The sequence below is a fragment of the Rhodamnia argentea genome, chromosome 7 (assembly GCF_020921035.1).
Source record: "Rhodamnia argentea isolate NSW1041297 chromosome 7, ASM2092103v1, whole genome shotgun sequence".
NCBI lineage: Eukaryota > Viridiplantae > Streptophyta > Magnoliopsida > Myrtales > Myrtaceae > Rhodamnia > Rhodamnia argentea.
Window position 1 is genome coordinate 21,432,200 of NC_063156.1, and position 26,922 is coordinate 21,459,121.

Consider the following 26,922-nt stretch of genomic DNA (forward strand, 5'->3'; position numbering starts at 1 on the left):
GAATTCAAGGCTTTTAGGCTTACTTGGATAGAGTAAAGACCCATCTTCCAGGGACACTTGGATTTGGACAAGATCATTGGCCGAGCATTCCCAATCACTCTCGTTTCGTGGAAAAAGCAACACCAAAGTTGAGGCTGCCTATTAAATAATCGAACACACGATTCTTATCCAAATACCGTGTAATTATGGGATTGTCTTGACATAGAAATTTTCCTGTCGGTCCACACAAACGACAATGCGAATGGAGATATAGCAAACCTATACGGATCTCGTTCTTAGTATCGATAATCTCTACATTAAAAGATGGAATTAAGCCCAATGGCAAGTTGCCCGCTTCTTTCCGGTTCCAAGTACACCCGAGCAATGGGCGAGCTTGTACGAACCGGTTCAATTACTTGGAACCGGCGGTCATCGGTTCCCATCTGAAATTAGGAACCGACCCATCTGAATATTGAAACCGATGGCATGTTCTCTGGTTTTTTTTTTTTAATAAAACACGTAATCCATAATCCACTTCAGGATCTTTATGAGAAGGATATTAAAGCCCTCATGGGAATTCCTATGGGTTAACAGAAAAAGATAATGAACAAAGTTGAAAGAAGACGAGAAATCTTTGAGTTTCATTCTTTACGGATAATGCGGAAAGAGCGAGCGTGAGTGCTCGGGGTTTGTGGATGGAGGGTCCAAGCCGAGGATGGCAATCGTGATAGGAGGATTTGTGAGGACTAGGGCTTTTTACACATTTTAAAGAAATTGAAGAAAAAAAAAATTTGGTCCAATTTGGGTGGTCCGAGTGGGCGGTTCCACAAATGAAATCGGGAACCCAACTTAAAATCGCCGGTTCTTATTTTTTGGAAGCCGGAATCGGACCGGTGCTCCTAGAACCGCCTAGAATCGGCCGGTTCGATCCGGTCCGGGGCGGTTCCCTTTTTTCACCCTGCTTCGAGCCTAAAAACCCTTGTTCGGATCCACACAATGTTTACAGAAGCGCACATGTATTCTTTTGAAGAATGACCTAATTAAGAGATAAGGGTTAACAAAGACATGGCTTGTCAAGACGTTCAAAATTTGTGCTTAGAACCTTGCGAGAGTCATCATCCCGGCCAGCCGCTTGACTCATGATCAAGTCTTACATTTTGAAATGAAAAATGCGAACGGGGAATCTCTGTAGTATCATCTTGAATCAGTATGAAATGATATGGAAAGCTATTGAAAAAAATGGTCAAAGGGGTAGGTCAGGTAGTGGGAGACAGCAAGGTGAATTTATAATCACAGCGTAATAACTGTGCATGTACAATTGAATGTTGCGTTGCTCGTTAATAATGTTTGAACCAGAGAGTCCCAACTAACCTGTTATAAAGAAATCTGTCCAATGCATGAGCCGCTGTAATGACTGCTGATGAATCGTGATGGCGGATCATGTCTTATCACAGCCCATAACTGTGTGATTCTTCTCTGTCTCGCTATTCTTCATGAATTCAAACGTCTCTCTCTCTCTCTCTCTCTCTCTCTCTCTCTCATTTATCCACACGAAAATTACTCGTCTTGAATTCTCAGTCTCATGTGCACTATCCTAGAACCGGAATCTTGCATCAGCCATCAAACCCCATTCCATTAAGAACACTACCTTACTCTCCCTCCCTCCTTTATCATTCCCCTGCTCACAATCTCATAAGTCAAAACACGAAAAATGTCTCCTTTTTCCCGGTAGAGTTCTGACCCCCTTTTAACGTTGGAGATGACGTTCTTGCCTCTTCAGGTTCAGTGGGTGATGGGTTTGCTTTTCTGGGTCCTTCTGCTTTTGTGTTGGGAAGCAAGTTGTGATGGCTCTGGCTTATCTGTGAGACTCACTGAGTTTCCTAATGCAGCTTCGCATAGCAATGCGACTGCATTTTCTTTCGAACCTTTGGTGAATGGCAATGTTGGAGCTTGCTCAGACTGTAGCTTCAGTTGCAAGGTTTGTCTAGGCTCTTGTTCAACTGTGATTCTCACCCTTGCTTTCGTGTTAGTGATGATTCTTCTCTCTCGGTTTGTGTTCTGCTTCGAGGAACAAAATAGGAATTGGCCATTGCTCTGATTTAAGTGCATTACCAATAAAGGAACTGGGAAATGTCTACATTTTTAATGGTGTCCCTCGCTTTCTTTCTTCCCGTCCTTTTGCCCTTGCTTCTTTTTCTCTGCTAAATCACAGTCAACTTATTTCCGTTTCCTGATGGGCAACTACTTCGGAGAAACCACCTCATTATATGATTCAGCAGGAAATTTTGTTTTTGTTACACGAGATTCTTGTCAAATTGCAAGTGTTTTTTATTTTATTTTTTATTTCAGGCTACTTGATTTAACAATTGTTTGGTTTCTCTGTATGCAAAACTGTTGCAGCTGGATGGTGGAGCCTTCTCGGATTGTCGAGGCAGGAAAGTTTCATTTGGTGGCTTACTAGATGGAAGTCATTCATTTGAGGTTTGCGCAAATGGATCCCAAGGAATTGGCTGTGCTTCCTATAACTGGACAATTGGTCAAGAATCTATCCCTTTTATCGTTTTCAGATGGTTAAATCTTTTTCTAAAATAGGATAACTAAAAATGCATTCAAGGTGTAGGTTGATTTGTTGTTCCTACTAGTTTTCTTAGGAAGAACATTATACATACCAAAATCTGCAGGAGATGGTTTTCAAACAATGAGAAATTTAAATAACTGGGGACTTACGCTTTGTTTTTCTGCAATCTTCTTGCTTACCAAATCAACAAGGACAAGGTGACGGCTCATGAATTTGCCTGTTGATTTTCCATGATTGTCCTTAAATTAGTAAAACCTGCTTCTCACTGCAAACAGAGAGATGGAAGCTTTTGCTGTTAGAATTATTAATTTTCTTGGTCATTACTTGGAAAAACATACTTTGGGCAACTAGCTTTTTTTATCTGAAAATATGTTGAGGTGCTCAGGGCAATGGCCAATAGGAATACAACCTATACGGCAGTAAAGTTTAGGTTGAGGCGCATCCTATTCATAGTCACTTGGTAAGCAGTTGCCATAGCTATATGCACAATGAAGTAAGTGTAGATGGTCAACATTTGGCAACGCTGAATTACTGAAATTGGTGACATCATGGTAGTAGCCGGCACTTAGATTAGGTACTAGACTGATGGTTGATCTTGTTTTGCAACTGTACTAGTTAGGTTGTGCAGGAAATAATCAGATTTTGGAACTTAGAAGAAATGCGAGATCACAATTGACTGTGCCCTTGCTCAGCTATGGATTTTGCTTTGTTAACAAGCTTCAAATGGAAAAAAGAGAGATCCCGCAAATTTCTGATTTGATTGTTCCATTTCTGCAGATACAATTCCGCCAACAGCATACATAACATCTCCAGCATCTTTGACGAGTGCCCTTAATGTCTCTGTGACTATATTATTTAGTGAGCCATGTATTGGTGGAGGAGGTTTTGGATGCTCTTCTGTGGATGCCTGCAACGTGAGTAGGTGGCTATCTTTAACATTTTAAGATTCAATAGTCCTCTTTTTATCATGTTTACTGAGGAATTCTACATCCTTCCTGAAACCACTTAATTTGTAATATCTAATGTTCGCAAATACAGCTCTAGTGCTAAACTGATGTAATAGTTTATGAGGCAGAACATAGTGTGCTGGAGAAGACAATGAATGACTATCAGGCAAGGAGTTACATTTTTTAATCATGTTCTGAAGTTAAATCTTGGACTCGAAATCTTAAGACAACACGCTGATGACAAAATGAACTTCAAAAGATGTACCTTTTATTGACTGAATAATACTTTCTGATCGCTCCAGCAAATCAGTTCAAATTGCGCAACAAGCTTGTACTAGTAATTGTTGCTGTATCTTTGGATAGTCAGATGTACTGATTGAAATAGGTCCTTGACATCTCTATGCAGCTACTGGTCTATGGTGCTGGCCAAGTCATTCCATCTACACTCAACATTTTGCGGCCAAACCTCGAATACTCACTTTTAGTAAGTTTGAATTCTACTGTTCAGTATGGACGAGTGATCTTGGTTATGGATAAGAACTTCTGCACCGACAATGCTGGAAATGCATTCACGAGGACGACTAATTCAAGCTTTTACGTGCATTTTGGTGAGTCTACGTATCAGTGGTACTTACAGCCAACCTTTCGTGGAGTACCATCCTCAAAGGGGCTTCTCTTAGATATACCAGCATTTGTAATAGTTATAAAGTTAGGATGCTAAAACCCTCATATTTTCTTCTGCAGATTTTTTTACATGTTACTGGTATAGCATTTTCATTAATATGGTAATTAGGATAATTGTGTCTCTGATTTTGAACATCTTCCTATGCTGATGATTAAGCAGACACATAGAAGTTAGTTTCACTTGATAATAGAGGCCTTAGTTACACTCGGTCAGAGGGAATTCATGTCAATTGATTTCCTACACTTTAGAAATACTTCTCCTGAGAAATTGACCTGCACAAAGTGAATATGACTTATTCTTAGTTCAAATGTGAAGACGATTTGATTTTGCCCCTCCTTGTGGTGCATTTATGTAGACAGAAGGAATGTGTCCATTGACTTGAGGACTCGCATTCCAGAAAAGATGCTTCAAGTCAATAATCAAATCAGAACGGTGCAAGCTACAAATAAGCAGAACAACTTAAGGGTGTACCTCTATTTTTCGGAACCAGTCATGAATTCATCAGCAGAAATCCTAGAATCACTCAACACAAGTCAGGGCACCCTTCTCCCGACCAATGGAAAAACACTCGGAAATCGGAAATTTGGTTTCATGGTCAGTTATATCTTTTGGTTTTAATGTTTTGTGGCTGCTTACATGGTCTGGAACTTAAACATATGGTGTATTCACAATTTTCTTTATTATCCGAACCAAATTTCCTAATTTTCAGGTGGGCAATACATCTGCCGTTGCTATAATCACCATAAGCCTCGAGTCTGAGTCAATAATTACCAGACAAGGGACTGCCGTTTCTCCTATTGAACCGGTTACTTTCCTCTTTGGTACCGTCTAAAATTATAAAAGAATCAACTGTTTATAATTATTTTTAGTGTGAATTAGCTATCCTTACATGGTTGCAAATGTCTCTCAGACTCTCAGAGACCAGCTGTCAGCTTGAGCACAACCTCTACTTCTAGGACAAGAGAGCACAATATCCCTATATCAATAAAGTTTGCTAAACCAGTATTTGGCTTCAATTCATCTAATATAGCAATATTAGGAGGTCATTTGCAGAGGTAAGTTTTGCTTTACCATCCCAGCATTTTGCACCTGTAAATTGAAATTAATGCACGAAGACGTACACACTATTCATACCTAGGAATATCAACAAGCTGGCAAAGATCCCACATTTAAATTCATGCATCATTGTTGTAAGACTCTACTTCTACAGCAGTTAATAGACGAGATATATGACATATTGAATTTGTTCCTATCAATGGGTTCTCCAGCTTTTATGAAATGAGCAGAAGCAAATACTCCATTGAGATTAAAGCAGAAGATGATGTAGTATCTGTGAGTGTTCCTGAAAATGCAACTGGGGATGTTGCTGGAAACAAGAACTTACCTTCCAATATTCTTCAAGTGAGACATTGTAAGGAATTGCTCATGCCTTTATAAGCTCAGTTCGTTGTTATTTAAGTTGTCGAGGGCATTTCTTTGTTTACTTGATTGCTCTAATTTATGGGCTAAATTTTACAGATTCCATGCCCATAGTGTCTTCTGTTGCTTCTGTCACTGCAACCGCTGCTTTTTGTATCACATCTTTGGCTGCGGGACTGCTCTCTGTTTCGACAGCAAACCTTCTTGCTATTGGTGCTTTCCCAAGGACATCTGCCACTTTGATATCCAGTCCTTCAAGGAATCTTTTTGTATGTTATAAATCTCCCCGTGATGTGGTCTTTGCAATGCCACACGTCTTACTTAAAGTACTTTTGAGTAATTTTTTTTAGCCATGGTGCTCTCTATCATTTTCCTTTCCTGGGCAGACACTATTCTCTGTATTGTTTTTTTTTTTTTTTGGGTTGAATATTCTCTGTATTGTTTAAACGAGTGTTTTGTGACCTTTTCTTCTTTCATCAGGAAAACAAAAATATTCTGTAATTTCAGTTCTATTAGGGAATTTGTTATGAGAAATCTGAACAACCACAACCCCTCACCCCCCCCAAAAAAAAAAACACCTTCCAAGCGCCAAGTCTGAACAATGTCGATGTCAGGAAAAAAAAAAGAAAAACTCATCGTCATCTGGGGTCAAAATGCTGTTTAAACACCAGATAGGACTTCATGTATATTTATTGACAAGAACAAGGGCATTCTCCAAGGCATATTGTTTTCTACAACTCTTGCTTTTGAATGCTTGGAATTTTGTATGTTGTAGAACATTGTTATATCACTCTTTTGCTTCAATGAAATGGTAACATGCCATGGAAAAGTGAACAATTTGACGATCCAAAAGGTGCACTTTAAGTGGAGAGGGGATTCTTTCAGGTCCTGCTTTTTCTGAATATTTCCTAACTGTGGAACTCATATATGACTGCAGATGTCGCTGCAAGAGACTAATAGTAGTTTTTATGGTTCCATGCAGAGAATCGCATGTTACATCCAGGTATTTGCGCTATCTAGATGGTTGGCAGTTACATTGCCAGTCGAGTATTATGAACTTGCAAGGGACCTGCAGTGGAGCATTCCTTACTTTAGTCTCCCGTGGGAAGCCGGGCACGTCCAGCCAGTCATGGTGGGCTCAAGTCCTCCTGTGAATTCAACATCCTACTTTAGCGAAGTTCTTGATTTGGAAACAGTCGGAACACCTAAAGAAGAGAAGTTGAAAGGAGCTGCTGCAGTTTATGGATTGCCACTTTCTCCGGTGGAGTACAAATCCTTTTTCGAGGTTAGGGAAACTTCTGGTCTATAATTCTGTTCTCCAGAGTTGTATCTCCATCATCAGCTCTGTTAACCATAATAACCATGGCATTGGAAATTAAATGCTTGCAGATGGAAAATAGTAAACCAGAAGCTGAATACATTTTGGATCCTCAACATATGAGTGGGTGAGTCTCTCAGTGTTTTCTATGAGATATGAATTGCTAAATAAATTAATCTGAAGAGCTGCAGGAATGAATTGTGTAGTTGTTAAGAAATCAATCCACAATGAGGAGACAATGTTAATAATTCATCTATAATTGTTGCTGGAGAATCACTTATCTCCTTTGAACATCTTTTATCAAGTTACTGTATCTGCTACACACACTATCTTGCTAGTTTGCTATGAGTGTTGAGGCCACTAATTTGTTGATTACAAATTTCCCTTTTGACATCTCAAAATCCTATTCGATATTGGGCTATCTTCAAAGGAAGTATGGTATAAATCTGACCACCTGCTACTTTTTGTTGATGAAGACTATTTGGTCTTTTGTAGGTGGTGGGATTTCAGTAGAAATATGTTCTGGCTGGCAGTAATCGGCGGCAGTTTGATATTACTGCATGCTTTGCTACTATTGATTCTTAAGTTCAAGAAAAAAACAACTGAAAAGCAAGACAGTGACGGAGCACTCATATTCCCAAGATTGGAGATGTTTCTTTTGATTCTTGCTCTACCTTGTACGTGTCAGGCCTCTTCTGCTCTGATCCAAGGTGTGTGACACGCTCTTCTATCCACTTAACGACCAGAATATTCTGTCTAAAGTAATGAAATAGCTGTTTGTCTTGCCGCTTTAGCTTCATCGGCTTACTTGTTATTCTCTATGGTAGGTGGAACTCCAGCAGGGGTTGTGGTTGGCATTCTGCTGTTGGGTTTTGTGTCTTTCGAACTTCTATCCTTGTTCCTATTCCTCTCAGTTGGTATTACATCTGGGAAACTGCTTCAATACAAGGAAGTCCATAAAGTAGGCCGACGTTTTCACTGGTATCAAGAGCTTATTAGAGTGACCCTGGGTCCAGGTAAAAGAGGCCAATGGACGTGGAAAAAACAGTCTAACTCCATTTACCTAACAAAATTTGGCCCGCTGTTTGAGGACCTGAGAGGTCCCCCAGAGTACATGCTCTCGCAGATATCTGGAGGCCACCCGAGGAAAGGTGACCGCATAATTGCACCAGAAGATGAAACGGAAGATGCCGAAGCGCCCTTCATACAAAAGATATTTGGAATCCTCAGGATATTCTACACATTGCTCGAATGTATCAAAAGGGTCACTCTGGGAATCTTGGCCGGCACTTATATGAACAACTGGTCTTCTAGAACCCCGACGATCACTCTATTGTGTCTGACTTCTTTCCAGCTCTTCTTCCTTGTGCTGAAGAAGCCTTTCATAAAGAAGAAAGTTCAACTGGTCGAGATCATATCGGTTTCAACTGAAGTAGGCATATTCGCATCATGCGCAGTTCTCTTGAGGAAGGAATTCTCGGAGCAGGACGAAACTTGTGTGGGAATTTTCATGGTTGCACTGTTTTTGATTGGATTTGTGGCTCAAATGGTCAATGAGTGGTATGCACTGTATAAACAAACCAAGCGGCTTGACCCTGATGATAAATCCTTCTTGTCGGGTTTGAAGGTAGCTTTACTTGGAGTCCTAATTATTTGTGTCCCTCGGAAATTTAGTCAAGGCCTGGAAAGCAAGTTCCCTAACACTGGACCAGGTGGCAGAGAAACTGGAGACACAGGATCATCTGCTGATAGGAATAGGAGCTCCGGAAGCCGGAGTTCAGGTACGACAGATAAACCATGGCTAAGGCAACTGAGGGAGTTGGCCAAGGCAAGCTTTAGCAGAGAAGGAAGTAGTGCTGTGCCAACCGACCCGTCGAGCAGTCGTCCAAAGTGGAGCGGCTTCTGGGGGACCAAAAAGAGCGGGGGCACGTCCGCGAGTTCGTCTGCAGACTTCAACTCAAAGCCAACAGAGTTGCAAAAAGAGTTGGAAGCCATTTTCGCATACAAGGAGGTAACAAATGATGAAAAAACTCGACACTTGAAATGATCATGATCAGTTCATTTATCCTCCAGAAGTTGCTTGGAGCTGAAGCTATCTGCTCCACAGTAAATCTTGTGGGACCTTCAAGTTGGTGGATTAGGGGGGTGGGGCTATAATCCCTTTTTGGGTATTCATAGGAAAAAAAAATCATGAAATTTTTGTGATTAATTAGGGATTAAACATTTGAGCCTGTTTTTATTGCAGTAATGTGTAAAGTGATTGAGGCCTATGCAGCCTCTAACTTACTCAGAGTAAGCATCAGATATCTGCAACACACGTGAATCCGGGAACTCAGTTGCTTGCACAACAAGCTATAGCATTTCTCTGCATTGAGTAAATAGCTATCTCGACATGTTCGTAATTACGTGTCATGCCCCAAATCTATGTCCGAAATTCAGGGAACAACCAATATAAATCATTTCACGAAAATGTACTAACCAGAATAAAACCTTGCAGTTGTCGGAAATAATCATAAGATCCAAACTATCATAGATGTACCAAAAACCAGAAGTTCTTTAAGCTCAGTCTAGTAGTAATTGGAGACCAGAGGAAAGAACCCGCCCCCAAGAGTTCCACCGAGGACAAGATTTTATGTATCCTCATGGTGTTGATCGGTTGATCACGAACTTTCCTTTTTCCTTCTCTGCGCTTAACGCAATGTAACGTCTACACCAGGCAGATCCATGCAAATTACCCTGTTTTTAACAAGGGACACCTGGTTGCTCTGCTTTCGGCTCCACACTCTCTCTCTCTCTCTCTCTCTCTTGCGTATGTCGTCGTGCATAATCGATCTTATCAAATTCTGTAGCTCGTACTAAAATCCATAAAAGCCGGGGTTGGCGATGAGTTTCATCAAGAGACAGAGATGCTCAGATGGCGTTGAGCAAGGCCAAGCAGATCGTGTCTTCCGCTCCGGTGGTCGTCTTTAGGTAGAAATCCTTGTTCTTTTTCATTTTGGCAAATGCAAGATGTGCATGTTCTGCGCATGTTTTCTTGATCTAAATTTACTTTTGGGTGCAGCAAATCATACTGCGGCTTCTGCAACAGGGTGAAGCAGCTGTTCACGCAGCTTGGTGCTGCGTACAAAGCCATTGAACTCGATGAGGAGAGTACGTTTTCTCTTTCTTTTCCTCGTGTCGGATGTTGGATAGAGAGGCTTTTCGTGTTTATATGGTCCTTTTTGCTTCTTGTACCCATGAAGAGTAGTTGATAAAAATGAGGCTTTGAGAAACATTTCGGCCGTCCGCCACAGGAGATGGGTACGAGATTCAGTCAGCTCTAGCAGAGTGGACGGGGCGACGGACCGTCCCTAACGTTTTCATCAGCAGCAAACACATCGGCGGCTCCGACAGTTAAATCTCCTTCTCCTTTCTTTGATCCTAAACACTCTTGAACATACCCAGATCAATTCAGCGAATGCATTACGGATAACCACATTACCTAACTATATCTCGTAGCAACAAGTCTTGATCAGGGTTTGCGTTTTTCATCTTCTTCTTCTTTTCACTTGAAATTGCTGCAGAGGTTCTCATGATGTACCGGTCGGGAACGCTGACGCCCCTGCTAGTGGACTCAGCTCAGCTCACTAGCATCTAACTCGAGAAGTCTCTCCTCTATTGCCACTCCGTCCCCGGCTGTCACAGGATACACAGAGACTCGACTATTGGTTCTTGTTCTTGCTCTTGTTCTTGTTTCTGCATAATGTAATAATGCCTGATGGAGACTGGTCGAGTTTGAGTTGCATGTCGTGTGGCGCCATGATGATGTGAAATGCTTATAGACAACGTAAAGACCTCTCTTTTTAAGCACGACAAAAAAAAAACAAAACAAAACAAAACAAAACAAAAGGGCAAACAAAAATCTCTCTTCCAAGCAAAGCAGGATTGTCAAGAATCCTCATTTATCCTTCACATTCTTGCGGGTGAGTATAGATCTTTAGTTACTTGTGGGATGTTATCCAGGTCGATGCACATATCATGAAACCTACGAACATGATGAGATGTGAATCAGAACTAAGCATCCTCAAGAACAAGAGAGGAGAAACTCATTGTGGGTTTTGATCTGTGTCTTCAGCTTGTTCAGAGAATCACTGATAAAATGCTAAATGTTACTGAACCGACAACAATTCGATTTCGAGGGTAAAGATCAACTATTAAGAAAAGAAAAGTACCTGCTAAGATGTTCAATGGAGACCATGTTCCTTTATTTGATGATGACCCACCTGCACGTTCATCATACCTAGGACTGTCACATAACTAAGACCCTTTATCGTCTTAAATTGGAAAAGTTACCAAAAAATAGTCTTAAACCTATTGGAAGTTACCAAAAAAGTCTCGAACCTATTGCAATCGTGTCAATTCAATTCTGAACTTTTTTTTTTGTCAATTCAATCTTAAACTTTTTGTATTTGTGTTAATTCGGTCATTCCGATTAATTTTGACCGGAAATCACCAGCGTGGCGCTATCAAAGCCGACGTGGTAATTTGTAATAATACTTTAATTTAATTTTGATGCCGATCGCACCACGTCATAGCAATATCCTGTCAAAATTGGCCAAAATGACTGAATTAACACAAATGCAAAAGATTTAGGACTAAATTAGCTAAAAAAAGTTTAAGATTGAATTGACACAATTACAATTGGTTTATAATTTTTTTGGTAACTTTCCTTGTCTTAAATTTGCTGAACTTATAGGGACGTGTGACAGATTAAAACCGCAACTCTTGAAAGGGATTCAGTTAACGAATTTGCACTGGACAAGGATAGTTTTAACCAAGACTTTGACCAAAATTTGATCACCTGAATCGCAATTGGAGGTGGAATTGGAGCCCCCGCACATGCATAACTGCTTGACCCCATCGTCGTTATGATCGTCCACGTCGCTGTACCCGCACGTGCCGCCGGTGGCCTCGCACGCTCCGCAAAACTCGTCGCCCCCTTGCACCGAGTAGGTCGCGCGTATGCCGTACGCCCACTCGTGCGGGCCGTCGACCCTCAACGGGGCAAGAGCGTATGCGCTGCTATAGCCTTCACATTGAAGCTTGGTTAAGTTGATGGCCTTGATCGCCTCGAACGACACCGCGCAGCACTCTGGTGGGCCCGATCCGAACCTCGACCCGGCCTTGCCCCGGCCGACCCAGTCCCACGCTGGGCAGTCGTAGTACTCCTCGCAGCCCATCCCCGAGACGTTCCGGCACGGCAAGTGGCGGTCGGCAAAGCCCTGAAAGAAGAGAAGCTATCTTGTGCATTAATGACAGAATATAACACCACGTACTAACAAACCCATAAAGAAACAAATCAATCAAAGAAGGGAGGTTTTTTAAAGTTGTAATGCACAGGTAGTTAATCGAGTTATGGTTAAAGCGGTACGCAACATCCAATTTACAATCACTCATGAATCTATGTTAATGTGATATCAAATCAAATTCTAGTCATATCCTACTACAAATCTTTAATCACATCACATTTGGATTAGTAAAAACATGATCTATGTAAAGCAATTCAATTGCAGTAGGATTCCAGCCATACCATATGGAGTCTAAATTACCTGGAAGAGTGGGGAGACAGCGGAGCAGCCGAGGAGCATGAAGACGTTGTCGGGGGAGGCGGAGATGTAGGGGCTGCGCCAGGGCTCGACAGAGAAGCCGTTGCCTCGGCGGCCTAGGACGATGGAGTCACAGGTGGACAGGTGAGGGTCGTGGAGGGAGAGGGAACGGTAGGCGTAGTCGATGTCAAGGACGCGGTAGGACCCCGAGGAGATGTGGAACATGAGGACATCATTGATGCAAAAGAGGAGGTCCCGGAATCCCGGGTGGCCGCAGCCCTGCTGTAGCGAGAAGGGGTAGTCGACGGTGATGTTGCCGCAGTAGGATCGGCACGTGGGGACGTGGAGGGTGGCCGAGTTCGGCGGCATTACTAGGACTGTGATGAGGAACATGGTGGTGGTGACCAGCAATTTGAGCTCAGCCATGTCAGTGTGAGAGTCAGCAGCAGGAAGAGGGTGAAGAAGATTTGGCGATGGGGTATACTTTGCTTGTGCAGTTGGAAATCACTTTGAAAGAGGAAGAGTGAAGGTAAGCCGGATTGGAGATTTTGATAATATTGAGGGTTGTGGGTTTCCCTTTTTGCTTTATGGTAGCAGGAAATGAGTGCAACTTCGAATCCTTTTGCTTTGCTTTTTCTACAGGTGCTTGTTCTTGCTTTTTAGCTTTGCCTCTTTCTACTTTTTGAGTTTCCAGCAAGATTTAATTAACGAACCTTAATCTAATTACTTGAGTTTGTTTGTTTATTCAATGCTTTGGTGCATCAGTGGCCAAGAAAAACTTTTCTTTATTGATTACTTAACAAGCTCTATGGTTCATTAAACAAAATCTGTGTTAAGCATTGGTTTCTTGACTTTGGCTAGGAGAAGTTCCCCTCCGACGAAACTCCACAGGGACTGAGAATCTGCAACAAGGGGGACAGCACCTTATAGTTGAGCACAAACATACCATGATCAACCACATATTACATCCCCATGCACACTCTGCTTGGCAGCCTATTTCTTAATTATATCGGCCTCGGCAGATCAGATGTAAAACATCAGCAGCAAGCAACCACTTGTCTACCCGTTCGCAAAAAAGAATATGCAATGTAAAGGACAGCCCAAGGCAATTCCCAAAAATACTTGCAACTATGGCCTCATGGGCTGCTAAGATAATGGTTCCTTCCTGGACCGATAAATGCCGATCTTTGATTCAGTAGACTGAGTTCGATATTCAATGGCAGGTGCTCGTAAATTAATGACAGAGCATTCTTAACAATTTGCTACATATGGTCCACTTTAGCACGTCCCATACCGAGCCCCACGGTTTTGTCCTTTGGCGCACGAATGAGTAAGGGAGCACTCTCACCTAAGCATGCTTAACATGGGCTTATTACGTTAGTCGATTACGTAACGACATCCATGAGTTAAGATATTACTGCAAAATTTTCTCCTTTCAATCACAAAACTAACATGAAGTAGAGTGGCTTACATAATCACGCCACGTAACTTTCCCCCAAAGATCTTCCATCTATTTTCAATGTCTCTCTGTACTTCAGGCCCAAACCAATCAAAACTTCGTGGACCTTGGCATCGACCTGGGTCAATGAGGAGCTAAAAGAGCCCGCCCATTCTCTTCTTCCCCTCTCGTTCTTTTGACGCTCATTATATGACAATTATACCCAACTCTCGTTTCAGAGGAACACGGAAACCCTCGACAGAAAATGGAACCTCCGCAATATCTATTCCTCTTTGCCTGCATTTATAGAACATTTCAACGCGGAATTCTAATACCACCGCAATATAGGTCAATGCAAAAATGATAAAGTGTACCTTCGCTGCGATTTGCTGCCGTTTCTCTACCCTTCTTTGCCATCCTTTTTGTTGCCGCAGCTGTAATCAAGTTGACACCAAACAAAAGATAAATCTTTAGAGCAAAAGCAAAATGGAGCAGAAATAGAATACAATACAGAGCATTGGAAGAACAAGGACAATTTTGCATGAAAAAGCTGTATATACTTTTATGTATCCTTTTCTTCTTAGCTCTTCTCCTCTTCCTTTCTGCCTGTGTTAGCTCTGTTTCATCCTTTAAGTCACCTTTGCCGGCAAATACCTCCTCAGGTGCCAACATGGCTGCATCAGAGACTGCCAATGGTGCAATCTACTCCCAGAAACATGAAGAAATAAAGTCAACGACGGTAAACCAAATGCAACCGATATACATCCATATTGCCCAAAAACAAATCAGTTACCTCTTCCATGGCAAGAGCAGGGACATTAGCTTGTATGGACATGTCTTCAATTATCTGCCAAGTCATTGGAAAATAGTTAATAACCAAAAGCTCAGCCATCACCAATGAACTGTTTGATTGTGTGTTCCTGCACTTACAGGTTTAGGAGCAAAATGAAAGTGAGAAAGAGCATCCAACTTCAAAGACACCTTCTTGAATAGCAAGCTAGCCTGATCAGAACAGAAGTGTAAGACTAACCTTAAATTAATTTTATATGGTCAAAGCTTATTATATTTTAGGAGCCATTAAATCGCATGAAGTTTCAAATGGGGAACATAAAGAGCAGAGGTGATCACGAAAGCAGAGGCATCTAGTATTCTGTGTAAGGAACAGGAATGGAACGAAAAGGAAGGGAACATGCCTCTTTTTTCAGCTCATCAGAAAAAGACAGAGGCGCAGAAGCCAAACTTGTTCTCTGTGCATACTCTTCCTGCAAGGGATTAAATTCTCATGTAAGAATCAATGTATTGCATCAAGCAGAAAGAGTCCCCGCAGTTTAGAATGACGTGAGAGAGGATATAGATGGGGAAAAAGTAGCGAACCACATGCTAACCTCATAAATTTCAGCGAGCCCTCTCTTGCTTTTGTTCTCGTCCTGAAAAAGGTAAGAAAATTAAGTTGCATAATGCCCACCGCTACAAATTACATAGCGATAAAAAACAATTCTTACCAGTTGTTTAATTTCTCTTGGTCCTTTCGTTGGTAGACTAGGAGGCTTTTCCACATCATCAAAATGCCCCTACAGAAGATCATACAATAGCTTCTCAGGGTTAATTTGCTACAAACGTAGAACTTTAAGTGCATGATGGCACTAATTCAGATTTTTTAAAGGGATTTTGCAAATTATAAGACACATTATTTTGTCAACTAAAAATGTGTTATCAATTATTTTCTATTTCTAAAAAAAAATCTCTAAGTTGGTGTTGCCATCTTTGTTAAAGAACGTGAGAGTAAACATTCTTCCAGTTTTGCATTCCGTCACCATAAATTGCAAAGCCAAGTATAAACTTTACCTCGCGAATCCTGCTCCGGATCAACTCTTCAAGAGAAGCTGTAACCTCTTCAGTGATTACAGGTGCAGGCCTAGCGTTGTGTTCAAAATCTAAATCCACTTCAAGGGCACTGTTCTTAGGTCTCTTTGCAGCAGTCACCTGTCATCATAACCATTATATAATTCAGATGCGAGTATTGCGTAATTTTTTCCAAACCAATACAGAATGCCAATTCGCCAAAATTAAACGAATAAAATACAAACATCACCTCTCCTTGCATCGTCCATGTTTTTGGCTCCAAATTGGACTTCTCCATCTGCTCAATTTTGGCTTTAAGGTCCAAAAGTTCCTTCTCATGGGTAGAAAGATTATGGTTTCCCTGCACAGAAGGGGATTTAGGTCTTCAGTTGTTTCAACTGACACATGAGCATCCAGAAGACAGTCCATCACACAAGACACACATATCTGAATACCTATGCAAATGCACTCAGTCAGTGATTACCTTGTTTCCATCTGCTCCGTTTTCTTCTTCTTCATCATCATCTGTAGAATATCCTAATTCATCGCTCGACTTAGGTTTCCTTTGAGTGACTTTCTTCTTTTTAGCTCCAAAAAAGTCTTCATATCTAAATAATATCATATTACGCAAAAGAGGTCAATAAGAAAATGCTGCATAAAAGTTGATTGCCAGCCAAAGAACTCCAAGAAAAAGATATTACGTCCGTAAGCATGGTGGAAGTCAGTTTTTAAACAGATTAAGCAATCATGGCATTCATGACTTCAAGAGAAAAAAGAGCCAGATGCAACTTGGATAGCAGATAGGAAGGAAAGTCTTTTGTAATCTCTTTTGCTACTTGTGAAGAACATGAGGGAATGAGGATGCCCATAAGGTAGTACAAAATTCAAACGATGCTCATGCATTTGTTATTGCAACAAAAATTAGAAGACTTACATTCTTTGAAAGAAAGAAAGAAAGATGCTAAAAGTCTGCCTTCTGTCAAAATTCCATCAACATAATCAACCGTAAAGAAGTGATTGGGAACGTAAAAATCAATACCTAATTCCCAGCTTGTCCTTGCCTTCATCATCCTCATCATCAACATCAAATTCGCCGAGCTGCAAAAGATGTGTTTGCTAATATAAATATTCAATCATGAGAAAATAAATCTAAATTACTGACAGGAGTTAGATGAACTCGCATTTCAGGATTTCTAAAAAGTAACTACACACTAAAAAATGCATGTAAAATTTTCACAAACAAAAAAGGAGGGTCGTGATTTTCGAACTCCTCAGACAAAATTTGATTTTTATGTAATCACAATATTAACACCTATCAGCCCATTCTCACCTCATCATCATCACCTTCTTCTTCCTCCTCCTCCTCCTCTTCCTCCTCGTCCGAGTCACTTGTCACCACCTTCTTCTCCTTCTTATTCTTCTTGGTGGCATCTTCCAAACCATATTCTCTAGCCTCGTCTTCCCGCAAATATTCCTCCAATTCCTTAATCTTCAAGAATTTATCCTCAATCCCACCATCATTCCTTTCTTCTTCCCCCTCCTCACTCTCCCCACCCTCAACCCCTCTGTCTTCAACACCTTCTTCTTCACCGTCCTCCTCTTCATCACTATCACCATCCTCATCAATTTCATCAAACCCATCCACCTCCATGCCCACACCACCCAAATCATCAATATTCCCACGTTGACTCTCTTTAACATCCCCACCTCCTCCTCCACGACCCTTCCCTTTCCCCTCCGAAGCCTCGCCGTCCCCAAAGAGATTCGAAATTTCACCTGGGTCCTTCTCGAACCGCCTCAACTCGCGCCGCAAACTCGACAGCAGGGGCTGCGATTGGAGATCGATCTGCTGCCAGATTTGCTCGGCGTCGAAGCCGTCGACCAGGAGGTGGTCGAACGGCGACTTGGGGGAGAAGGGTTTCAGAGAGGAGAAGAGGTGGAGGGAGGCGGCCCGCGTTTCTTGAGAAAGGGAGGGATTGGGGGCGAGCCATATCGGAGGGTCGGTCGATTTCAGGCGATGCAAGACTTGAAGGCCGGCTTCCTCTGGGTTCACCATCACTTTCACTTTCTTTTCTCTCTCTCTCTCCCTCTCTCTCTCTCTTTCCTTCCTTCCTCTCCCAGAAAGTGATGGAAAAGAAGCCGAGAAAATTTTGGCGAAGGCGCGCAGAGTGGGATGAAGACAACGAGTGTTGTGGTAGGGGTTTTGGGTTTTAGAGGGCAACGTCTGAAGAAAGCGAAGCGGCGCCCCGGTGAAATTGCGCTCGCTTCTTGGTCTGGTGCGCTGCCCTTTTGGAGCATCGGTAGTCAGGAAAGAAAAATAACGACATTCTTATAAACATGAATTGTTAAACCTCCATTGATATTTTTATAAGTAAATAAAAAAAATTTGAAAATAACTTTTTTAATAAATTGCAATTTTATTTTTTTATTTCGAAAAATAGAAATTTTGTGCGACTACCAAGTACATTCTTCTGCTCAAAAACTCGTCCGGAAAACAGAAATAGAAAATACTGTTTCTGAACAGAAATTATTTCCGTTAAAAATGTTACCATGACAATCGAAAAAAAAAAAAATCAAATGAAATTATCCTAAAAGTTTCTAGCGTTCAAAAGCCAAGAGAGCTTTTCTTTGTAATGTAAGCTAGATAGTTTTTTCTTTGTAACGTAAGCCGCATAGTTTAAAAGACACAATTAACTGTGTTTAGTTTTAGCGCACTCAAAGACGAGTTCCTTTTCTTTCCCTTCCAAATGTGAGAAAGAAATTATACGTAAGATCTATTTCACTTAAAAGAAGATCTTAGCCAATTTCATGCTTTGGAAATTAAATGACTTTATTATAATGGACAGTTCTTCCATTATAAAAACTAGTGCCCTAGAGGCACTTTTACGTCACTAGTTAACACGACATGTGATGCAATGTGACCAATGAAGTCTCGTTCACCAAGATAGGCATGATATAAAGGCGACATATTCTAGGATTAAAATGGTGTCCGGTACATGTTACATTGTATCCTCGTGTCTGTTACAGCGAAATAGAGACAGAATGAATATTGCAGGGAAATATGAGATGAGTGTGTGCACACTGCACAGAAGGAGAGAAAGACAATTTCTTTCTCTCGATTTCTTTCAGACAGCTGCAAGTCCTAGACCATTTGACATGTTACCGGGGATTACAGAAAGCTATGTCGAGCAAATTTTTCCTGCTTATTTTCTACATCCAAAACTGCATGTATTGAGTAATTCTGCTGTAGCCTGTGTGTATTATCTCAGAAGAAATTGTCGCTGTAGTCTCCCGCGCCGCTGCTCCCTTCCATGGAGAAACGCCGGACAGCGTGAAATAGGTCTGCCTCGCGTACAAGCGTTCCATCCATGTCACCTCAAACCTTGATAGGACTGAGGGAACCATCTCGCCAACAGACAGTGTTTCAGCTTTACCACCAAGGCGAAAAAGCCATAGCATGGGAAGTGCATTAGCGCCACGGAGAAGTACCTTCAAATGCCACAAAGAAGTCAAGACGAGAAAGCCAAACTACTTGGAAACCTGCTTTGCTTTCTTAACTGCTAACAATACAAATTCTGTCAGGAGCATCCAGTGTTGGGTGCATCGTGGTGGGTCGTGGCAATAATAGCTTTCAATGTGAATTGAGCCTTACAATCATTTTATGGAATCGACTAAGGCTGTTCGATACTACCAGATACACATTAAAGTATTGCAAATTCGAAAATAAAGCCGGGTCTCCAACTGAACCATCCAGGTGTCCAAATCCGTCTCAGTTTGCAAGTGTAGTTAAATAGAAAGTAATTCGAGTGGGAAAGATTAATGGGGAAGTTGCATTGTTCATTTCTAGTGCATAGTAAACGTCAAAAGGATGAGCTGTCCAACATGATGTCATAAGGTCGACATACCATAAAGGAGCATATGGAGATGACAAGTCAAGAAATGGATACGGCCACCTGTTAAGCAGTATGCAATTCAGTGTCATGATAAGCATAGATCATAATGAACGGATGATGCAGTAGAAAAAATACAGATGGTTTACCAGATGGTGAAGCAAGCATGGACAACCCACTGGAAAATGACGTAAATGGTCGTCCACAAGAAGAAGTACGCAATCCGAAAGAGAGGAAACCGCTGCAAGGGAAGAACTCCAGCAATCAGAACATATCGTCTGACCTTAAAAGAGAGGGAAAGTAATGCCAGCGAGCTACTTGCTTACTAAGCAATTCAAAGCTGTATCTCCAAGAAGTAAAACAACGTTGATGGTATGCATGTTTATGTCCAACTGCAAGTAAATGGTCAGACAAGTAGGTTAGATGAGCAGCACAAACCAGACAGGTCATTGGGAAGCACTCAAAATTTTTCGAGCAATTTTGTAGTAACTTGTAAATACAAGCTTAAGACTGACTGAACTTCCATCAGACAATTCTGCCAATTATAAAGAACTGCGCTTCTGTGCTGAGTTCACATGGAAGAGAGTAGTGGTACATTCTCCCATTTGTATGAAAAGACTTATCTATCAAGGAAAAAGAGATGGATTTTATGTGCTAAAGAAGAACTAGGCAATGTTCTGTTACTTACAAATCTCAGTCTATAATTGTTGACAGCAAGAAACGGGACAATTATGAACCAGAAGACGCTATCTGTGAGCACGACTGCACCGGCATTCATCTGTCATTTACAGGGGGAGAGCAATGTCAATGTCCTGACCTCTCATTAAAGCTTAAGAGATAATGATCACATATTCAATACATACCTGGAAAATTATTTGGAAGGCATAGCCAAAAATGCCCGCAGTTTCACGAACGGCTTGACTAGGTGGAGCACAGCTTTTGTTGGTGCTAGTCATGCCAGAAGAATTCCTCAGTCTTGGATCAGCAAAGTTTGCTTTCTCTGAATCTATCTCCGCGCTGTCAAATTTGTGGCCATACCTGTAACATCCGTACGCAGAGAGCAACGAACCAACCTGGTGCAGGCCCACAAAATATTCATGTTATATACATAAAGGAAAATGAGAGGGTAAAGACTAGTGGAAACATAGAAGGAAAGAAGCAAAATGAAGGACTTGATCGTAATGGGTCAGCAGAGCTGCGTAAGACATACCCCGAAATAGATGCTGACTAACGTAGAAGTCCACCTGTTCAGAGAGAAATTTTATTCTGTCAACCTCAGACCAAGTGATGAAAAAGTCCAGACCTTTCATGTAGCAAGTATCAACGAAGTGCTTCCAGGGAAATTAAGTAAGAAAGCCTCATTTTCAGGCAAGAGCAACTTGCTAAAGGAAGGAAAAAAAACCAGCATCTGCTCGCTATCATCGAGTTAATGTTGTCGGCACTTCAATCAGGACGCCCTTATCCGTGTCCAACCAAAAAAATCCACCCAATAGCTCCATAATTAAACTTTCCAAGTGATCCCGTGTAATGCAAATGCAGTTTTCCAATGTAGGCCAATCTAGGAAATTCAGTAAATGAAATTGACACTCAATTGCAACAAAATTCCATGAACTGCTAAATGACATGCTTGGATAGCAAAATATTATCTGAACCTCGAATCTATAAACACTCTAACTGAGATGATAATGGAACGAGAAAAACTAACTATGCAAAGAGGGGAAACGGAGGACTTACTGAGTGTAATAGTAGTATATGCTCGCGCCGTCCACGAGAGCCGTCACACATGACATTCCCAAGAGCAAGAAGAAGGCAATAACTCTGAAAGCCAGAAGCCAAGCCGGGTGGATTCCTTTCAGACATGGAGTCCAGGTCTCGTCGTTATACAAAACACCTGGAGCGTCTCGATTGGTTTCTCGGCCGCCATTGCCACTACTACGACTGCAAAAAGCTTCATACTTCCTCACAAGCATCAATGCAAAACACGAGGATGCTAATACCCAGATCGCACAGAGCAAGACCCTCCAGTTGAACCAGTAACCTATGGCGGTCGTGGGACCACCTGGCATGGCTGGCTTCCAGGAATTATCTGAGGATCCTGGTAGGAAACCCATTTCATTATTCTTGATTTCCCGAATGTTTGCTTGACGCAGTGACCTCAAAAATGTACCGTTTCACCTCCAAATTCTCAATCTCGACAGGGAAATAGAAGGGTAAAGAAGACGACAAGACAGGGAGAAATGGAAAAGCACCAATGGTCGCTTAATAAATGCTGGATAAGAGAACGACCCAACTATGATTTCATTGAAGCAATCATAGCAAACTTTTCAAGTTCCTTTTCCTTATTCGCTTTCCAGGATGAAAAGTACGAACAATCCTACCGCATGAGGTCCATTGATAAAACGGATTTACATCCAAAGACTGGAACGAGATGAGGGCTCGCAGAGAAGTTCAATATTCATATTCGTCAAGCTTGGGTTGATGTTTTGGTGCAGAAAAGATGGAACATACTATGAGATTGAAAAGGCAGAAGCTAAATTCGAAGCTAAGGAAAGGATGATACTCGCAAGGACAAGCAAGACAAATGTGGTGATGGGTGAGAGGAGAGGCTACGCGTCTGAGGGAAAGGCGGTGACTCGTGAACTTAGAGCGCAAGCTTCCTCTTTTCTTACCAGGTAAGATCTCCTAAAGTTATGACATTATGCTGCTCCTCAGTCGCAATCTTAGGACAACCATGCAAATATGAAATCCTCCCTTTTCCCAACATGCATTCTGCATCAGCTTTCATTTTGCTTTCTCATGTTTCTTTTCAAGTTCGCCTCTTTTGTCCTCCCTCCTTTTCTGAAGAGAAGCCCCGAGATCGAGGGAGAAGGGCAAGAGACAGAGATGGAACGCTCGCCGTGCAAATGCTTTTCACCGAAAGAAAAATTTTCAGCCTTTTTCCTCCGAGGGGAGTGGCTAATCAACAAGCTAGTGTTAAAAGGCAGGGACAAAATCCTGTCGACCTGCGGCGGATGCCATAATTTGTCAATCAAGCACCTAGGGACTGTACCAGCTTAGGTCGGCTGGCAGAGAAGCTCAAATCTTTCGTCTTCTACTACTCTCCCTAGATTCTCTCGAGGCAGCACCAACTGCGTTGAAACGAAGAGTTCATGACCCTGATGTCCAGCTTTCCTATGTGATGGACGATTTTCTTGCGCCAGACGCGTTAGAAAAAGAAATTGAGGATGCTTTTCTCCGTGGGCTTGAACTATGGAAGCTTGAGCCTTTAACCTCCCGGCCCAACCTAAAGATGACGCAGTATCCGATGGATACCCACACGATGCAATGTTCAATTTCACGTAGGACTTGAATCTTGAATTTTGAACATATTTTCACCACCCATCTTCTGGATCGAGTCGGTCGACGAGCTGAATGTATCGGGGCGATGCATTTGGCGGGTCCTTCCGTGAGATCTGCGTGATTCGGTGGCTCGCATGCATGTAATCGGCTAATATCAATTCGATGCGTGGGAGCATGGACATCCATAGAATTCTCGGGTATAGAAAGTGGGAACTTCGCTTGACTGTGACAAAGGGCCTTCATTCATTTATGGGGACTAAATTTTGAGCCGGAAAACCAACCGCCATTCTAGACAAAGCGTGATCGCACTTTTAAGGTTGAAACTAACGTGAGCTCGAAGCATATTTCGAGCCCACAAAGTCAAAGCGGAGAAACGGTTTGCTTTTTGGAAAAATTTGGGCAACCGAAATCAGCTCGGCTGTCTACATAACACGGTTGAATCAGAAGGCCACAATTTTTTTTTCAAGATTAGAGTTAGAGAGAGACTATCTATACCTCCTATTGCATTTCGATTCGAAAACCAAACGTATTTTCCGGGCACTTGCTGACCATACTCAACAAGAGATTGTTCCGATTTTCAAAATACCAATTTCACAAAATTCGCAACTGTTGCGATCTCAGAAAACCAGGGATGGACAGAAACCGTTCTCGAACACGGACGCTAGGAGAAGCGAGGACGCGAAAGGAGCTGAGTAGTTTTCTCCTCGCATTGCCCGTGGATGCTCCGGAGTGAAGATGCGAAGACGTGGATTCGATTTTCAAATGGAAAGGAGCAGTTCCCGAGCATAACTGCGAATCCGAAGCGCCCGCATTCCTTAATGGGTATCGACGGCGCCAGAAGCTTACGACGTCCGCACTTCACCGTTCGCTCGTGCATCATCTCCACATCTAATCGCATCAAAGGGCTGACTCGAAAGCACACGCGCACGGAGACGGAGAAGAGACAGAGACACAGAGACACAGAGAGAGAGAGAGAGAGAGGGACTCACCGGCCATGTTGTTCGATCTCCGATACGGTCGGTCCGATCGTCGCGGCAACTCGGGTTCAGCTCATCGACTGATGGAGCACAAGATCGACTGATGAAGAATTTCCGAAGCTCGAAGCTCCAAATTATAGGTGGGCATGAGAATGAGGCCAGACCTTTTCAGCTGGAATTCGGAGAGACTCCGTTGCGGGAGAGAGAAAGAGAGAGAGGCGCCAGCGAGCGAGCGAGCGAGCGAGGCGGGGGGACAAGCTCTTTTGTCTTTCCGGGTGCGGACCGCATGACGTGGTTACGTACATTCAAGTCGTTGGCGCTCACGCTTTTGGTGATGGATGTGGGGGCTCAAAATCGCAAATTTTTACGTGCGTGCGATGCAACCACATGATGACGTGCCGTCATCGGAAATTTCAGCCTCCGCGAGTTGATCGAGAGGGGGCGAAAGATTTCGAAATTCCAATGCGAAGCCGACGGTGGGTTGCGCATCGCTCGAGCTGCGCCGTCGGTCGATCGGTTACGCCACGTCGGTCATGTGACCGGTACATTAGACCGATTTCTCGTGGAGGACGAAAGCGCGCTTCGACGACAGAGGTAGTTGAATAGAGTTTCGCTTTTTTTTTTGTTTTTGTTTTTGGCTCCCCATTTAATTGGTTTTAAGACAGAACAGTAATTGTGTATGAGGAGGTGGTTCGTTCTGACAGAGATGGTTTATGCAGGAAGATGGGCGGAAGTTGGCCAATTCCCATTTTTACGGCTTCGAGTCTTCGTGTTTAACTGAAGGCTGCCTATGTTCCTGTCAAATTTCAAGTCTTTCAAGATTGTACTTAACCGAATTGAATCTCTATTCGGAACACCACCTTCGAGCCACAAATCGCCGTGTACGAGTATAATATGTATACCCTCCGAATCCGATCGGATCGGCACCACCTCGATAGTAATCAGATGATAGCAACGAGAACTGGTGCAACTTCGTGTCCACACGCCTCGCGGTACCATCATTTTCGGGAAAAGTTTCAGAAAAATCCTAAATTTATTTCATTGGTACCAATTCGATCCTAAACCTTTTTATATTTGTATTTCCTCTCTCTTTCCTTTTTGGATTTATTGGAAAGGTTACGAATAGGGGTGAAGATTTTTGGATCGTCTTCATTGTTTCCTCATCCACCAAAACAGGGAATAGAAGCAAAAGACCGTGGTCAGGAGAGGGCCGTGCCCCTCCCTAGCTACCAGCGAGGTCCGGCCCTTGCCTAGTGGTTCGCAAGCTCCGGCGAGGGTTGTCGGAGCTCACGGAGAAAAAAAAAAGAAAAGAAAACAAGTACAATAGAAAAAGAGAAAAAAGGAAATAAAAATTTTAAAAATTGAAAAAAATAAAAAAATGTTATTAAAAAATGACTATGTCATCGTTGGCTATGCCACGTAGGATGGTCGGCATCCGTGTCAGCAATTTCTAATCTAAATCGACCGGATGGATTTAATTGGTACCAATGTAAAAAGATTTAGGGCTAAATCGATCCAATTAAAAAGCTTAAGGCAAATTGGTACTAATGCAATATGTTTCAGATTTTTTTGGTACTTTTCCCTATCAATTTTCGCGTGGTATACTTTTGCATCTACGGGTGCCGGTTTCACGATTTTACCCCCTTTGGAATCTAGGCCATGTCAGGAATTATTACATGAATAAGAGTTCTGAATGATCTACCCCGTGCTCAATCTAGCTTTAGAGATTTTACAGAAGCCTGAACTTTCATCATACGTTTCCGTCGCATCTTTCGGGCTGCCTAGCGATGCCTATGTCCATTTCTCACTTTCCTAAACTCTAGCATTGTGCTGGCGCTCGTACCCAGCCATCCATGCAGCCCCAACTAGACAATAATGCAGAAGATGAATGATCAAACCCGTGCAGAAACTGAGGAGAGCAATACCAGAAGTAACAAAAGTTGTGTGCAGCGCTCGCTTTAATGCCGAAAGTTTAAGTGCTAAATCGGAGAAAAAACTATCACTTGAATGCTTCCGGCGAGATATTCTGGCCCAAACTAATACATGACATTTATACTTAATTTTTTAGTATAAGATGGCTTTTTTTAAAAAATAATTAAGTCCACATGGACTTCTAAACTTTTAAAAATTAAAATAAATTAAAATTAGATTTAAAAATAATCTAAAAACTAAAATTTTCCAAAATACAAGTTTTTAAGATAAGCTTAAAAATTTATAATAAAAAAAAGATACAAAAAAATTAAAGAGGGGGCAGGAGGTGATGGAGAACCAGGCGGCAAGGGTAGGGCAGGGTCGGCAAAGGTCGTCGAACCCCGGCAGCAGGTAAGGGTCTATTTTTTTATTTATAATTTTGAGCTCATTTAAATTTTATTTTAAGTTAAATTTGTATTAAAAATCGGATTTGAACAAACACGACGCCGTCTTGGCCACGTCATTACCACATAGAAGAGAGAAAATATTTAAAAAGTCAATATTTTCCTTTAGTCCAAATTGACAAAGTTAAAGGAAAAACTCAATTGCTTCAATTTGACAAGTTTTACAACTTGAATGCATTTTTTGTCGGTTTTAAAACTCAAATGCACTTTCGTAACGAGTTTTAGGACCTCTAGTACACATGTCCTTTTTTTTGGAATTTTTATCTTTTTTTATTTTTTTAATCTAATTAAGTTTGTATTTTTTATTTTATTTTTTCAACTTTTATCTTTTTTTATTATTGACTGGATCTCCGGTGAGCCGCGTCAGTATCAAATATTCATAAGAAAAAAAATACAAAGTCGTGTGATTGTGCAAAAAAGTTCTAAACCTATTATAATTATGAAAATTTAGATCCGGGCTAGCAAGGCCAATCTCGACTCTAGTCGGTTGCCAGCCAAAGGAAGGAGATGAAAGTAAAAAAAGTAAAAAATAATAATAATATTAAAATAT

General features: G+C 41.8%; 5 protein-coding genes across 14 annotated transcripts; 2 read left to right on the top strand and 3 right to left on the bottom strand.

The window, feature by feature from the left end:
• The first annotated feature begins 1,526 nt into the window (after positions 1-1,526).
• Positions 1,527-9,217, top strand: LOC115734763. 4 transcript variants are annotated; one of them, XM_030665668.2, is made up of 13 exons: positions 1,527-1,957; positions 2,380-2,515; positions 3,335-3,471; positions 3,911-4,112; positions 4,545-4,783; positions 4,899-5,010; positions 5,100-5,244; positions 5,458-5,600; positions 5,708-5,877; positions 6,591-6,893; positions 6,998-7,053; positions 7,422-7,636; positions 7,754-9,217. In XM_030665668.2, the coding sequence occupies exons 1-13, from the start codon at positions 1,739-1,741 to the stop codon at positions 8,971-8,973; spliced, it is 3,297 nt and encodes a 1,098-aa protein (XP_030521528.1). In that variant the 5' UTR covers positions 1,527-1,738; the 3' UTR covers positions 8,974-9,217. The 4 variants fall into 4 exon arrangements, with proteins under 4 accessions (XP_030521528.1, XP_048138494.1, XP_030521530.1 ...); XM_048282537.1 differs by lacking the exons at positions 1,527-1,957; positions 3,335-3,471 and having other exon boundaries at positions 2,382-2,515; XM_030665670.2 differs by lacking the exons at positions 1,527-1,957; positions 2,380-2,515 and having other exon boundaries at positions 3,337-3,475.
• A 527-nt stretch (positions 9,218-9,744) lies between these two features.
• Positions 9,745-10,686, top strand: LOC115734765 (glutaredoxin-C6-like). The gene is made up of 4 exons (XM_048282688.1): positions 9,745-9,896; positions 9,988-10,076; positions 10,220-10,318; positions 10,490-10,686. Exons 1-4 carry the CDS (start codon positions 9,841-9,843, stop codon positions 10,561-10,563), a joined length of 318 nt encoding a protein of 105 aa, XP_048138645.1. The 5' UTR covers positions 9,745-9,840; the 3' UTR covers positions 10,564-10,686.
• Positions 10,687-10,783: 97 nt separating this feature from the next.
• On the bottom strand, positions 10,784-13,104 carry LOC115734764. Of its 2 annotated transcripts, none has more exons than XM_030665672.2 (4): positions 12,515-13,104; positions 11,767-12,202; positions 11,138-11,188; positions 10,784-10,950 (listed from the first exon to the last, which is right to left on the bottom strand). In XM_030665672.2, exons 1-4 carry the CDS (start codon positions 12,935-12,937, stop codon positions 10,907-10,909), a joined length of 954 nt encoding a protein of 317 aa, XP_030521532.2. In that variant the 5' UTR covers positions 12,938-13,104; the 3' UTR covers positions 10,784-10,906. The 2 variants fall into 2 exon arrangements, with proteins under 2 accessions (XP_030521532.2, XP_030521533.2); XM_030665673.2 differs by having other exon boundaries at positions 10,785-10,950; positions 11,767-12,187; positions 12,515-13,098.
• Positions 13,105-13,925: 821 nt separating this feature from the next.
• On the bottom strand, positions 13,926-18,103 carry LOC115734917 (U3 small nucleolar ribonucleoprotein protein MPP10). Its single transcript, XM_030665923.2, has 13 exons — positions 17,122-18,103; positions 16,831-16,889; positions 16,276-16,399; positions 16,042-16,152; positions 15,795-15,932; positions 15,452-15,520; positions 15,335-15,376; positions 15,143-15,211; positions 14,880-14,951; positions 14,743-14,796; positions 14,510-14,651; positions 14,324-14,383; positions 13,926-14,246 (listed from the first exon to the last, which is right to left on the bottom strand). The coding sequence occupies exons 1-13, from the start codon at positions 17,845-17,847 to the stop codon at positions 14,233-14,235; spliced, it is 1,680 nt and encodes a 559-aa protein (XP_030521783.1). The 5' UTR covers positions 17,848-18,103; the 3' UTR covers positions 13,926-14,232.
• A 644-nt stretch (positions 18,104-18,747) lies between these two features.
• Positions 18,748-24,188, bottom strand: LOC115734814. Of its 6 annotated transcripts, none has more exons than XM_030665757.2 (9): positions 24,010-24,188; positions 21,416-21,776; positions 20,892-20,925; positions 20,545-20,754; positions 20,370-20,459; positions 20,008-20,073; positions 19,831-19,922; positions 19,697-19,744; positions 18,748-19,280 (listed from the first exon to the last, which is right to left on the bottom strand). In XM_030665757.2, exons 1-9 carry the CDS (start codon positions 24,014-24,016, stop codon positions 19,163-19,165), a joined length of 1,026 nt encoding a protein of 341 aa, XP_030521617.1. In that variant the 5' UTR covers positions 24,017-24,188; the 3' UTR covers positions 18,748-19,162. The 6 variants fall into 6 exon arrangements, with proteins under 6 accessions (XP_030521617.1, XP_030521616.1, XP_030521611.1 ...); XM_030665756.2 differs by having other exon boundaries at positions 21,416-21,835; XM_030665751.2 differs by lacking the exon at positions 24,010-24,188 and adding an exon at positions 22,351-22,907 and having other exon boundaries at positions 21,416-21,835.
• Between the last annotated feature and the right edge of the window lie 2,734 nt (positions 24,189-26,922).

Coding starts and splice junctions, on each gene's coding strand:
- LOC115734763 (XM_030665668.2), top strand. CDS start 1,739: ATGACGTTCTTGCCTCTTCAGGTTCAGTGGGTGATGGGTTTGCTTTTC. Junction 4,784..4,898: donor ATCGGAAATTTGGTTTCATG/GTCAGTTATATC, acceptor CCTAATTTTCAG/GTGGGCAATACATCTGCCGT. Junction 7,637..7,753: donor CTCTTCTGCTCTGATCCAAG/GTGTGTGACACG, acceptor TCTCTATGGTAG/GTGGAACTCCAGCAGGGGTT.
- LOC115734765 (XM_048282688.1), top strand. CDS start 9,841: ATGGCGTTGAGCAAGGCCAAGCAGATCGTGTCTTCCGCTCCGGTGGTC. Junction 9,897..9,987: donor GCTCCGGTGGTCGTCTTTAG/GTAGAAATCCTT, acceptor TTTTGGGTGCAG/CAAATCATACTGCGGCTTCT. Junction 10,319..10,489: donor ACACATCGGCGGCTCCGACA/GTTAAATCTCCT, acceptor AAATTGCTGCAG/AGGTTCTCATGATGTACCGG.
- LOC115734764 (XM_030665672.2), bottom strand. CDS start 12,937: ATGGCTGAGCTCAAATTGCTGGTCACCACCACCATGTTCCTCATCACA. Junction 12,203..12,514: donor CTGTCTCCCCACTCTTCCAG/GTAATTTAGACT, acceptor TGCACAAGATAG/CTTCTCTTCTTTCAGGGCTT. Junction 11,189..11,766: donor CACCTCCAATTGCGATTCAG/GTGATCAAATTT, acceptor ATGAACGTGCAG/GTGGGTCATCATCAAATAAA.
- LOC115734917 (XM_030665923.2), bottom strand. CDS start 17,847: ATGGTGAACCCAGAGGAAGCCGGCCTTCAAGTCTTGCATCGCCTGAAA. Junction 15,377..15,451: donor CAAGAGAAATTAAACAACTG/GTAAGAATTGTT, acceptor TACCTTTTTCAG/GACGAGAACAAAAGCAAGAG. Junction 15,212..15,334: donor GGCTCGCTGAAATTTATGAG/GTTAGCATGTGG, acceptor AATCCCTTGCAG/GAAGAGTATGCACAGAGAAC.
- LOC115734814 (XM_030665751.2), bottom strand. CDS start 22,466: ATGAAAGCTGATGCAGAATGCATGTTGGGAAAAGGGAGGATTTCATAT. Junction 20,926..21,415: donor ATATACTACTATTACACTCA/GTAAGTCCTCCG, acceptor CTCTCTGAACAG/GTGGACTTCTACGTTAGTCA. Junction 20,755..20,891: donor TAGTCAGCATCTATTTCGGG/GTATGTCTTACG, acceptor GGCCTGCACCAG/GTTGGTTCGTTGCTCTCTGC.